This window comes from Pteropus vampyrus, unplaced genomic scaffold, assembly GCF_000151845.1.
Source record: "Pteropus vampyrus isolate Shadow unplaced genomic scaffold, Pvam_2.0 Scaffold213, whole genome shotgun sequence".
NCBI classification, from domain to species: Eukaryota; Metazoa; Chordata; class Mammalia; order Chiroptera; family Pteropodidae; genus Pteropus; species Pteropus vampyrus.
In genome coordinates, this window is record NW_011888994.1 from 1887203 (window position 1) to 1899584 (window position 12382).

General features: G+C 46.2%; 1 protein-coding gene across 1 annotated transcript in view; it reads left to right on the forward strand.

The window, feature by feature from the left end:
- Positions 1-12382, forward strand: part of ZNF366 (zinc finger protein 366) — a 70787-nt gene that overhangs the window by 45797 nt on the left and 12608 nt on the right. The window contains exons 2-3 of the mRNA XM_023538136.1: positions 4129-5474; positions 7781-7972. Coding sequence (XP_023393904.1) covers positions 4129-5474; positions 7781-7972 — 1538 coding nt within the window. The remainder of the gene's footprint in view (positions 1-4128; positions 5475-7780; positions 7973-12382) is intronic.

A 12382-nucleotide genomic window follows, 5' to 3' on the forward strand; every position in this document is an offset into this window, starting at 1 on the left:
TCCTATAAACCAGATGAGATAACTCACAAGATCCCTTTTGTCCCCATTCACCAAAGTGATCTGTTATTAATGTAGGCTTGAAAATATCTCCATAAGAGAAAAGACAGCCATAGAGAAGGGATGAGGAGTATTCGTAAACTAGAAAGTTCATCTCCACACTGAATGAAGAAACTCACCCTGGCCTTACCCACTGGCCTCTTTAACTGTGGTTCACCTTCACTGCAGGACAAGACCAACTCAAGGTAAATGGGCAAAGTCTTGGTTTTGAACTTGCAAAACAGAGGTCCAAATACCAGTCAATGGTGACAAGAGCTTCAGCTTTGAAAACAGAGATGATGTCAGTCAGCACTGATCCATTGATCATTACCTCAGCCCTCCTCTCCTGCCCACTCTTTCTTACTCCTCAAGAGCACCACACTGTCTAGTTTTTAATACACTTTCACATACACACTCTATTTTAAGTCTCCAACAACCCAGTGTGGAAATCCCACCACCACCACCCCCATTTCATGGATGAGAAAAATCAAACTCCCAAATTAACTTGCTCAGTTTTCCATAGCTGCCAACACAAAGCCAACATTCAAGCCCAGATCCTCAGGCTCCAAACCAATGCTCTTTCCACTATCCCATATCTATCTACTTTTACAATTTCAGTTACTTCTTTTTGCTTCTTGTTTTAGCATGTCCTGGTGGGCAACTATCCTACAACCTGCTGATTTTCTGGGAGCAGCCAGCAGATTACTGACTAGGGGAGGGCCAGCAGCTCCCCTGCCCACTGCCTGCCCTGCCCACGTGCATCATTGCTGCCCCCAAGCCTCTCCTGCCTCTTGCATAGGAATCCCATGTCTGTCATGGATGTCTGTGGACCTACTTTTAGAAATAGAGGAGAGCACATGGGTGGCACACACTGAGGTTCTCTAGGAGTCTATTAATATTTTTGCACAGGCTGCTCAGACTTTTAAGTTGACTGGTTTCAAGATAAATTACCTCTTGAATAAGATGTCTTTTCCCTGCTCTTCTCTTCAAACCCCCCTTCCCCAATATAGATTTGTTTTTTTTGGTTCTTTTATTTTACCCCCTATGGCTTGTCCTTAACACCCTGTGCTCAGAAGACAGGGATATTAATAAATAGCAGCAACTACAGCTGATTTATCTCTCAAGAAGGCTGAGAGGAAACAGATCTAGCTCTTTTTGACCTCTGTAAGGATTGGCAGTGCTTCTTAAGATCTTTATGCAAAAGGGGACTGCTGTTTAAAAGATCTGGGAAAATGTCCATGGGATGTTTCCCAATGCTTTTTTAAATCTCCTGAGTTAATAACTACTAATTTAGGTGTGGGGTGTGTATATGCACAAGTCAGAAACTGGGGGAAAATTTTTATCATACTAAAATAGGGAGAAAATTAAAATGTACATATGTAAAGTCTCTGTGTTTGAAGGACAGAATTCTGCCGTTTATGTAAAAAAAAGAAAAAAAAACACGTTTCTTCTGTTCAACTATGTTTCTTTGCTATACCAAGACAATGATGAGAAAATAAAAATGTAAACACTGAAAATAAATATGCTTTTGAACATAGCATTATATTACAAATATCACTCCTGATATATTGAGTCAATTAGTAGACTGTGTCACAATAAAAAACAAAAATATGAATCAAAGGCAAATGTGTTTAAATTGAATAACTTCAGTTTCAAAATTAGTGATAACAGTCCTTTACAATTAAGTTGCTTTCCAGCATAAGATACAAAACATAGCATAAAGGTATGACATCATTAGCCAAGCATTTTCAAATACTTAACAATAAAATATGCAAAAAAAAAAAAATCAATAAGTTCTGACACATGTTCTGACATGGCTCTTCTTTATTAATTCTCCAATCAAGCTCTCTAATATAAATTAGGAATCACTGCCTCATTTAAACAGATCAGAATAAAACAGACAACCAGTTCGCATTTGGATGGTTTCTGCTATGGTTTGCCACAGTCGCTTGTAGCCTGGAAGAGTTGTCTCCAGTCTGAGCAGCCTTTTTTGCAAATAGGATCTTATCTCGGAAGAGGGTATAAAACCAACTATGGCCAAAATGAAATTCCAGAGAAAGGAGCTGCCACTTTTCCTCCATTTCAATTGGACACATTGCCTAGTCTGAAAGCCAATTATTTCTATAGATGCAACAAATTCTTGGAGCAGAGCCATAATCTCCTTAACGCCATGTGAATTTAGGGCAAAGAGACAATCTAGTAAACATGAAAAACCATCCAAGAGCTTCTGCCCTCTCCATCCTGTCCTAGTCCTTTCAATAGTGACAGCACCACTCCCCTCATTTCAATGCCCTTCCCACACCCCTCCCAGTCTTATAAAGCTAGACATTTCATTCTCCTACTGCACTTACTACAGGTGCCTGGTTCTTAAGGCGGCATTGGTAGAACATCTAACATATAGGTAATAATTTTAGAAAGAAGCAGAAGGATAGAACACAGGCCTTGGCCTCCCTTTTTCTGGACACGCAAGCTCTCCCTCTTAATTACTAAGCCCCAAACCCGTGGAAAGAAGACAAACCAGGGCTCTCTTCCCTGTCACTTAAACGCAAAGCAAAGATTAATAGATATTATTTGTCATTTCTCTGACACTTTCACATAACAGTTTTAAATAGTGCCCAAATATTCACATGATAAGGGCACATATTTTTTCTATCGGTTGGATCGCCTGTGTATGGAATTGATAATCCAATGTGCAAAGGCCCATTTTTGTTTTAATTGTGCTGTAGTTGTCAAACCTTTCATAAAGACACATACAATTTGGGAATATCTAGGTACTTGTAAAAACTGAGCTTGCCTCACTAAGGACTACAGAAAACCACTGGAAGCTGTTGGTCCTCTCACCCCTGCGACCCTCAACCTGTACTGCTCAGTATGTAACCATTGCCGAGGGCCAGGACCCTGAGTTAGTCCAGGACCTTATCCCAGCCCTGTCTCCAGAGACCTGAGGCCAGGCCTTAGACCTGGCCAGAGAAACTGGCTCTGAGGAATCTTCTAATGAGCAAAAGGAACCAATCTCATTCAAACTCAGAGGATTTGGGTAAAAAGGGCTCTCCCTGGAAATGTGGAGGCAGTCACTTAGTTCTCTCCACCAGTGTCTGTGTGAAGAAGATAGAAAAATGACAAGGAGACATGTGAAGGGAAGCATGGCTCCTGTTTTAGACTCTGGCCCCACAGACTCTTCCAGGCTTTAGTAACTGGCTCAGCAGGGAAATGTCAGGCACCGCAGGAGTTACCAAAGGCTGAGTTTTACTCACACTTTTGTGAAAGGGGAGATGCAAGTGCTGTTTAAGGGACTCACTCACAGTCTTGGAATTTTTCCCCTGAAGTTGCTTCATGTGGAAGATTTGGATACATAAATCGTCAAGGTGACTTTATAACATTGGGTTATATGCCTTTCTTAATCACATCAATCTCGTCCACTCATTATACCCCAGCAGTGTACTTTGCTTGGGGTGGATACTCATAAAGCTGAGATCTGAGTTAAGCATTCAAGTCCCATCTCCTACGTGGCCCTGAATATCCCCATTTTCCAGCAGCAAAGGCCCCAAGACAGAGAGAAGCAGTGAAAATCATTGGTTCCCTTAGAGAAAAAAGAACCTAAAAGACATGCAATTGCATCTCAGGCTGAAAAGTTGCGGCAGAACGTGCCCCAGTTCTGACACCTACACTAGTTGTTGTAGGACTTGAGGGTGTCACTTCATCTCTCTGCACCTTGGTACCCTCATCTTAAGTGAGGACAATGGTGCAACAAGTTCTCAGGTTTCTTCTTCCCAATCCAGTTCACTCCCACAGCTCCTCAACCCCCAAGCTTCTTTGGCTGAGGATTTACACTGGAGTCCTAAGGTCCCACTCCAGGGGGCCAGTGCTCTCCACATTAGTAACTGGGTTTGTAAGGGGAAAACACAGAGCTATTTTGAACAACCTTAGAGTAAATGAGGGTCAGTATTAAACAAACATTACTCTTAATAAATTAGTACTGACATCTAGCCAAAACCTTAATGGAAAAGGGGATTTTTAATAATAAAACAAACAAAACAAAACAAAACAAAACAAAACAAAACAAAACAAAAACCCATTTCTTTCTCTTTAAAGGAAAATTGCCAAGGATGCAGAAGGAAATGAAGATGATCAAAGACGAGGATGTGCATTTCAATTTGGGTGTGAAAAGGGCCCCCTCCTTTCCCCACTGCCTGCAGCCAGTGGTTTCCCGAGGGAAAGCTCCCCAAAGACACCCTTTCCCAGAAGCCCTCCGGGGGCCTTTTTCCCAGTTCCGGTATGAACCTCCTCCCGGAGACCTAGACGGATTCCCAGGGGTCTTCGAAGGAGGAGGGTCTCGGAAACGGAAGAGCGTGCCCACCAAGATGCCCTATAACCACCCAGAGGGAGAAGCCGCTGTTGCCCTCCACTCCGAGGACAGCAAAAACCACGGCCCCACAAACTTCCCTCTGTTATTCCCGCAGCCCCCACGCCCCAAGTATGACTCGCAAATGATCGACCTGTGCAACGTGGGCTTCCAGTTCTACCGCACCCTGGAGCATTTTGGGGGCAAACCCGTCAAGCAGGAGCCCGTGAAGCCCAGCGCCGTGTGGCCCCAGCCCACACCCGCTCCGTTCCTGCCCACGCCCTACCCCTACTACCCTAAAGTGCCCCCGGGCCTCATGTTCCCCTTCTTCATGCCCTCGGCCTCCCCCTTCCCCTTCAGCCGGCACACCTTCCTGCCCAAGCAGCCCCCAGACCCACAGCTGTCCCGCAAGGCTGAGCCCCAGGAGAGCGAGGAGACCAAGCAGAAGGTGGAGAGGGTGGACGTGAACGTGCAGATCGATGACAGCTACTATGTGGATGTGGGCGGGGCACAGAAGCGCTGGCAGTGCCCCAACTGCGAGAAGTCCTACACCTCCAAGTACAACCTGGTGACTCACATCCTGGGCCACAGCGGGATCAAGCCGCACGCGTGCACCCGCTGCGGGAAGCTCTTCAAGCAGCTCAGCCATCTGCACACCCACATGCTGACCCACCAGGGCACGCGGCCCCACAAATGTCAGGTGTGCCACAAGGCCTTCACACAGACCAGCCACCTGAAGCGCCACATGATGCAGCACAGCGAGGTGAAGCCGCACAACTGCCGCGTGTGTGGCCGGGGCTTTGCTTACCCCAGTGAGCTCAAGGCCCACGAGGCCAAGCACGCTAGTGGGCGGGAGAACATCTGCGTGGAGTGCGGCCTCGACTTCCCCACACTGGCCCAGCTGAAGAGGCACCTCACCACGCACCGGGGCCCTATCCAGTACAACTGTTCCGAGTGTGACAAGACCTTCCAGTACCCGAGCCAGTTGCAGAACCACATGATGAAGCACAAGGACATCCGGCCGTACATCTGCTCCGAGTGTGGCATGGAGTTCGTGCAGCCCCACCACCTCAAGCAGCACTCCCTCACCCACAAGGTACTCAGCCCGTTGGGACGATGGCGCGGGGAGGAGTTGGGGTCTGGGCCAGGGGGGAAATGAGCAGAGCCTTGGGGATGAGGGGCCAGGAGACCTGCGCTGCTGGCTAATTCTGACAGGAGATGTGTAACCTTGGACAAGGGGCTTCCCTTCCCCGAGCCCTTCATGTCCTTCCTCACCTTGAAATGGGGGAGAATGAAGAGACTAGCAATCAAGTCATTTCCCATCCAGCCTTCTAAGAGTCTGAGATGGGCCTAGAAATAAATAATGTGGATTGTTTGGAGAGGAGGTGAGGAAGGATGAAGGAAACAGCTGGTCTCTGTGCTGTTGCTTTTTAGCCTCCTAGAATCCCTAAAATTCTGTTTCTGGAAATTTTATCCGGGATACTAGCTTGAGTGTGTCATCAGGCCCTACCTCCCCAAGACCAGCTCTGTGCCTGGGATATACTAATCAGAGCCTTTTTCTAGAGAATTCTTTTGGTCTCTTGCTGCTGAAGCAGTGACCACATTTTGAGCTGTTTTCTTCCTCAACTGTGAGACCTGCTTCATATGCAGGTGCGCTCAGGGAACAGAGTCTGGCCCAGGTCCTCCAGGGCCTGTGCTTCCCTCAGGGGAGCCCCTGCCTTGCTGGCTGCAGTGCTTCTTCTCTACCCTCATCCCTAATAAGCCCTGCAGGCTTCTCCTCTGTTGCTTCACTAATCCTATTAGAGACACAGCAGCTTCCTTTGCTCCGCAAAGTCGTGTCCACACTCCCTTTTACTTGGGGTCTAGGCCAGCCCACATGCGAATTTTTCTTTGGACTTAGAATTCCCTTTAGAGAATTTTAATAACAGTGTTAAGCAGATACTTCTTCTTGGTCCCAGGACAACTAGATCATAGCCAAGTATAGAGGCAATCTTGAGAAGAAAGATGCTGAAGTAAATTTTACAACCCATCAAGAAAATAGTTTTGATTAATTTCATAATTTTAAATTCACTGAATATGCAACATGTTTTTAAAATTCATCTTCTAGAAGGGCATTAAAATTTAGATCTCTTCATTAACATAAATCCATACTCATCTGCAATCACCTAGACTTGAGAGCATTCCAGCTGGAAAGAGTCCCTGGGTTCTCATGACCCACCATTTGATCTTGTGATGAGGAAGCCTTCACCAGGAAAGGCCACAAGACTTGTCTTAGGTTATACAGCCAGTAAATGGCTGGGCAGAGACCTGAACTCACCCTTTAGTGCCATGGGTTCACCAAAACTGAGGAGCAGTAATTTTCTACCATGTCCCAAGTTAAAGAAATGGAAATATAGTCAGAGACAATCAGAGCTAAGCATGGAAGCCCTCCCACCATAGGTCACTACGGATACCAGTCAATATGGGTGTATAGAACAATACAGTTGTTAGCTAAGCAACTTGTTCTAAACCTGTACTACCTTAGTTTTAATGCCATGGTTCTCTAAGTTTTCCTTCCAAAAAGTCATTCTGGGTCAAGATCTCTTGCAAAGGCCTTTTCAAGGAAGCATTGGTAGTCAGCATTAGCTAATACTCTACTTATGCTGTGAGTCCTTGGAAATGCTTTCAACTGAGGGTATCGATGCTTAAGTATTCAAACACTTCTTCACAAACAGCTAGGGAACTAGAAAACCTCCTTCTATCCTGTTTTCTAATTCAGAAAGCTGTCCTCCCCCAAATTTCTTCATAAGACAGAAGCCAGCTTAGAGGAGATTCCATACCCAAATCACACAATACACAGAGGTCACTGTGGCCTGTGGGGACCCAGGAGACCATCTTAAGAGGTGATTATCAAGTTGTAATTTGTTGACGTGTAGATATAAGTTCTTGTTCTGGGACTTTCAAGTTCATTAATGAGAACTCAAGAGAACACTGGTTTTCATGTAGGGAATAATATTATCAGTTTAGGAAGTTTATTTTTTTCATTATCATGAAAGCCAGATTATAGACTCATTTTGCATATCATCCCACAGTGCTCTTACCCAAATCCTGTTAATCCTTGGGAACTGTTGCTGTGGAATTAACCTCAGCAGCAGCAGGAACAACAAAAGCAATAGCTTTCTTTTCCTCTAACAGTCCGGGTAGTTTATGGTTTTCAGAAGAAAAAAAGATGATGTAATCAACACTTTTCAACAAAACAGCAATTTAACAAAGCTCAAGCCACACCATTCGGAACTCGACATCTATCACCAAGCTCTTCGTGGATTTATGTGGCGGAGAGAAAAGTGAAGGCTAGAAGGCTGGTGAAAGCGTGTTACCTGCTAACCACATTCCTTTTGGTGTTTGAATCTTGCCTCCCTCCAGGGTGTGAAGGAGCACAAGTGTGGGATTTGCGGACGAGAGTTCACTCTGTTGGCCAACATGAAGAGACACGTACTGATCCACACCAACATCCGGGCCTACCAATGTCACCTCTGTTACAAGAGTTTTGTGCAGAAACAGACCCTCAAGGCACACATGATCGTTCACTCTGATGTGAAGCCTTTCAAATGCAAGGTGGGCTGGGGCCCCTGGGAGAGTGCAGAAATGAAGGACTCTGAGGGTTGTACAAATGCCTAATGGGGAAGAGTCTCCATTTCATCAGTGGGGCCACCGAGGCTCAGAGTAGGTCCATGACCAACCCCAAGTCTATGTGCTGCTCTGTCCCTCTTTCCACCGCACCTATGCTCACAGCAGCCCTCAGCCGGCCTCTGAGGAGCCTGCCCTCTCACTGTGGAACCAGTGCCCAGGGGAGGGAGGCAGCCAGTAGGGGAGGTCTGAGGGTGGAAGGCTCATTCAGGGAATGAGTTTATCAGAGGATGAAGGTGATATGATGTGATCCTGTTCTAGCAAGGAATAATCAGATGTAGCCCTCTTCCCCTTACAGGCCAAAGAGTAGAACACAGAAAGGAGTCAGAGAAGCTTCTATCACATCCTCCTGTTCCCCTGACACTTGGGGTGAGCAGTGTAATTTGAGGGCAGGTTTCCTAAAGAGGATGAAAGAGATTCTGAGATCGGCCCTTGGATGACCTCAGAAGTACTTGCTTGGACTGGGGAATAACTGTGAGCACAGTCATCTGAAGCATTTCTCATTGATTCCTAAGGACCGTGGAGTGTCTTTGTTAAAATCTGTGTCACATTAACTTGGTTGGATTTTTATTTCATCAGCTGAGATCACATGTGAGCTGGAGATTTGTAAAACCCAAGACACTGACTGGTATTACTCAGAAATGTTTGGGCTTCCCACGCTGTCCCTCCCCATCCCACATCATTTTCCTTCTCCACTTCTAAAATGAAAAGGAATCTCGCTCAGGATAGGGTAGTTTCATTCGAGGAATGTGCTAGCCATGACACCCCCGGTCACGAGGAGAGGGGCTGAGGGAGAAGAAGAGGGAAATCACCACACTCAGATATATCATTACAGCCTTTCTGTTTGAAATTTTCCTTCTCTCTGTTGCTGCATGTCTGACAGGGTCCAAATATATTCTCAGTCAATCCCTATTTCTAAAGTAGGGTGCCCTGCTTCTAGGGGCTGTTCCTGACTTAATCATCTGAAATGTGTCTCCTCACTTGAAGGAACCCCCTGCGAAGCTGACTTCTTTCCGGTGTTGGCCAGTCCTGGACGGGGTGAGAAGGGTCAGGAACCAGAGCTTCCCCAGACCTGTGTGGGCATTCTCCGGAGGTGGGGGAAGGAGGTTTCTCCCTCCAGCCCTTTTCCTGCCACCTACTTGTGTTTCCCCTCCTTTCCTTCAAGTTTCCAATGGTTTGAAAGTCAATTTATGTCCATCTTGGGTCATCTGAGCTGAAGGGGGATGAAGCTGCATGCAGGATGGGCCTGCTACAAGGAGCAAATGTCGGGCCCCTTGTTCAAATGTTATGGAGAATTTCAAGAAGGACATTACACCAAACTCAGGACCCTTCTGAGTTTTGGGGCCTGTGGGACTGCACAAGTTGCATACCCATGAAGCTAGTTTTGGCTGCATGAGACAATGGACGCCACAGACCACCTCCTCTCTCTCTCTCTTCAGGCACGTTTTTGATTGCCTTCCCACCTCACTGAGCCCCATGAGCCTTTCACTTTTAACAGAGCTGTTCCCACCTGACAGGGGTTTACTGTCTCCTATAATGGTGGTGCTAACAGGAGCTCTTTGCCACTCTTCACTCCTTGTATTGAGTTTCCTTTTGGACTTTGAGCATGTACTGTATTTTTTATCTTATCAACTGGTGGTAGATAGCACATAAAATTGTTAAAACATGAAGGGAGCCATTGCATAGTTTGCAGTCCCCTAAAAATTCACATCTGTCCAGTCCAACCAACTCCTACCTCTACCTCATCAATTCAGGTCCAGCAGTAGTGGGCAAACCGGGCAGAAAACGTCTCTGAAACAGAGGAATATGTCATGGGGCAGAGCCAATACAGGAAAGGGGCTTGCAGGCATGATTTGGAGGCACAGAGGCAGTTCTGTTTCTCTACTTCAAGGGCCTCAGAGAGACCTAGAGGATTTCTTGGACCAGGTGGTTTCTGAAGATTTAGAAGATTCTCTCTGGTACCAGTGCATAGAAGACTATACAATGCAGTGCAACCAGCCTTCAATAATGCAGTGAGCCAGCCTAGCTTGATGTTTCAGGCCTCCGCTCATGAACAACTGCCCCCTCCTCCTCCACTCTAGTGATAGTGCACCACGCATGGTCCAGATGGCATCTGATGGTCAACTTTACGGTTCAGAAACTCAATTTGACTTATTCTTGAGGGTGCATTAGGTTCTGGATGTCTGGTCACATCACTGGCTCCCACAAAAGAAGGGCTCGTAGCATGAAATGCCAATTCTGAAACAATGCACAGTTTATATTTTCCAATGAAAGATTGGCATGGCATTGGACTGGTTATCTATCTGCAAAAATCTTTTCTTCCTGGCGGGTAGGTTCCCTCACCAGCCTACATTATAGGTCACATTATAGGTTCCCTCACCAGCCCACACTGCTTAAGAAAGTGTATCTGTGATTAGAACAAAAAGAGTATTTTTGTCAAACTTAGGTGGCCCGTCTCCATTCTTAAACATTTCTGAAACAAGAACGGGTGTTGGTCACCTTGATCAAGAACCCTCAGTCTCCTGGAAAGTGCCAAAAGCATACTGCCAGGTTCTTCCTCTATTTGTTCCCATATATCTGCAAAGTGCCACCCTGCTTGTTGTCCTCTTCCTACCATCACCCTTCTTCATTTCAAAAGAATTTCAGAGCATGCGTGACTTTATAGATTATGTAATGGGGATCTGTGTTGGTAAAGTAGCTCCAGATCCCACGGTGGGGTGGGCCATCTCAAGATGGTGTCCTGTGGACTTTGCTTCCCATCTATGTTGTGTGGATTCTTAAAAACTGGCCCTGGGTGGAGGGAGTAGGGAGAGGAATGGAGGGCCATTTGCTTATCACTGTGCAATTCATAGCTAGCAGAGATAAGTGGCTGGCTGGCTGCACAGTGATGGTGGAAAAGAGGCCCAGTCAGCTAAACCTGGGCTTTATCATCTTCATATGATTGACTTGTTGGAAAAAAAAAGTACAGGCCTTGCTCTCGCCATACTCCATGAGTTAGCTCTGTCTCCTTTACTCTAAAACTTGCAAAAAAGGGAGATTCTTTAAGTAATAAATTCTAATTTCTTGGGACTCTCACCACTAAAAATCCTTCCTAAAATAAACCCCTCCTCCTGTTGCAACATGAACTGGTTCTCTCCGGCCCTGGGCTCAGTGGAAACAGCTGTCCACAACAAGCAGCAAAGTTCAATCGCTATGGGATTAAGCATTAACAATAGAATGGAAAATTAGAGGAGAGGAAAGGTTTCCATTCCATGTTCCTTTCTTTTTTCTTTTTTTCATTTCTTTTTCTTTTTTTCTTTTTTTTGGTTAATATAAAAAAATACTGCCCTTCTGGGCTTTTTGCTATTGGCTCGACTTCTGGAGTCCTTGCTTCTTGGAGCCAGCTGGAGCTTCTCCAGAGACCTGTGCCTATAGACTTAAGCCCTTTTTCAGAAAGATGCTTCCCAGATTCTGCGTAAGCATGCAGGGGTGGATTTGGATGCTATCCTTGTAGCAGCCACACTCCATAAAAGCAAAGAACCAGCTGCCGTCTTTGGAAAACCTGTCCAGGAAAAGCAGCCATCCAGAATTTCCGGGACAAATTCTCCTTTGAGATGGGTGAAGCCGGGAGCTGCCTAAGTTATGAATCACCAGGTCATCTGCAGCGTGGTCTAAAACAGAGCCCTGAAGGCTAAGGGCAGAGCTGATAGAAGCGGATGAGGTCTCCTTGAAAAAAGTCCCCACCACCTCCACCGAACAGGCTCCATCTCTCCCTCCAGCTCTTGGATGCCTCATTGGGGAGAAACCAGGTGGGGACTTTTAGGGACCCAGTACTGGGGACCAGGGTTCTCAGGCTGGCATTGAGGGGGTTAAGGCAGTGACCAGATAGCAAGCAGCCTTTTGGCAGCAAAGCCCTCCTCAGCAGAAGGAAGGATATAGCTGTATGAACTGCCTGCTTAACAATGCCTCACATGTCCCCAGGGGCCCGCCTGCAAATAGATTTCATCTTGCTTTCTCTTGTACTTTTCAAAGCTTCCTGTTTTCTCACGGCCCTCTTGGACAGTTTACAGTCTCTCTCTCCCTCCCTCCCTCTCTCTCTCTCTTTGAGGAAAGGAACACCCTTCTTATTAAAAGCGAGAGAGAAGAATGTAAGGGAAGGGCAGCTTAGCGGAGGCCATTCTCCTCAGCTGCAGGCTGCAGCTTTTTGACCTTTTCTCTAAGAATAGGAAAACACAGGCTTCCTGGTGCATCTCAGTCCTCAGGCTCAGATCAGGCTGGTTGGCAAGAAATAGCATGCCTCTTCTTGGCTTTGTGGGCCTCTGGCCATAGCCCAGTGGCTTCCCTGTCTCTGCACAAAAC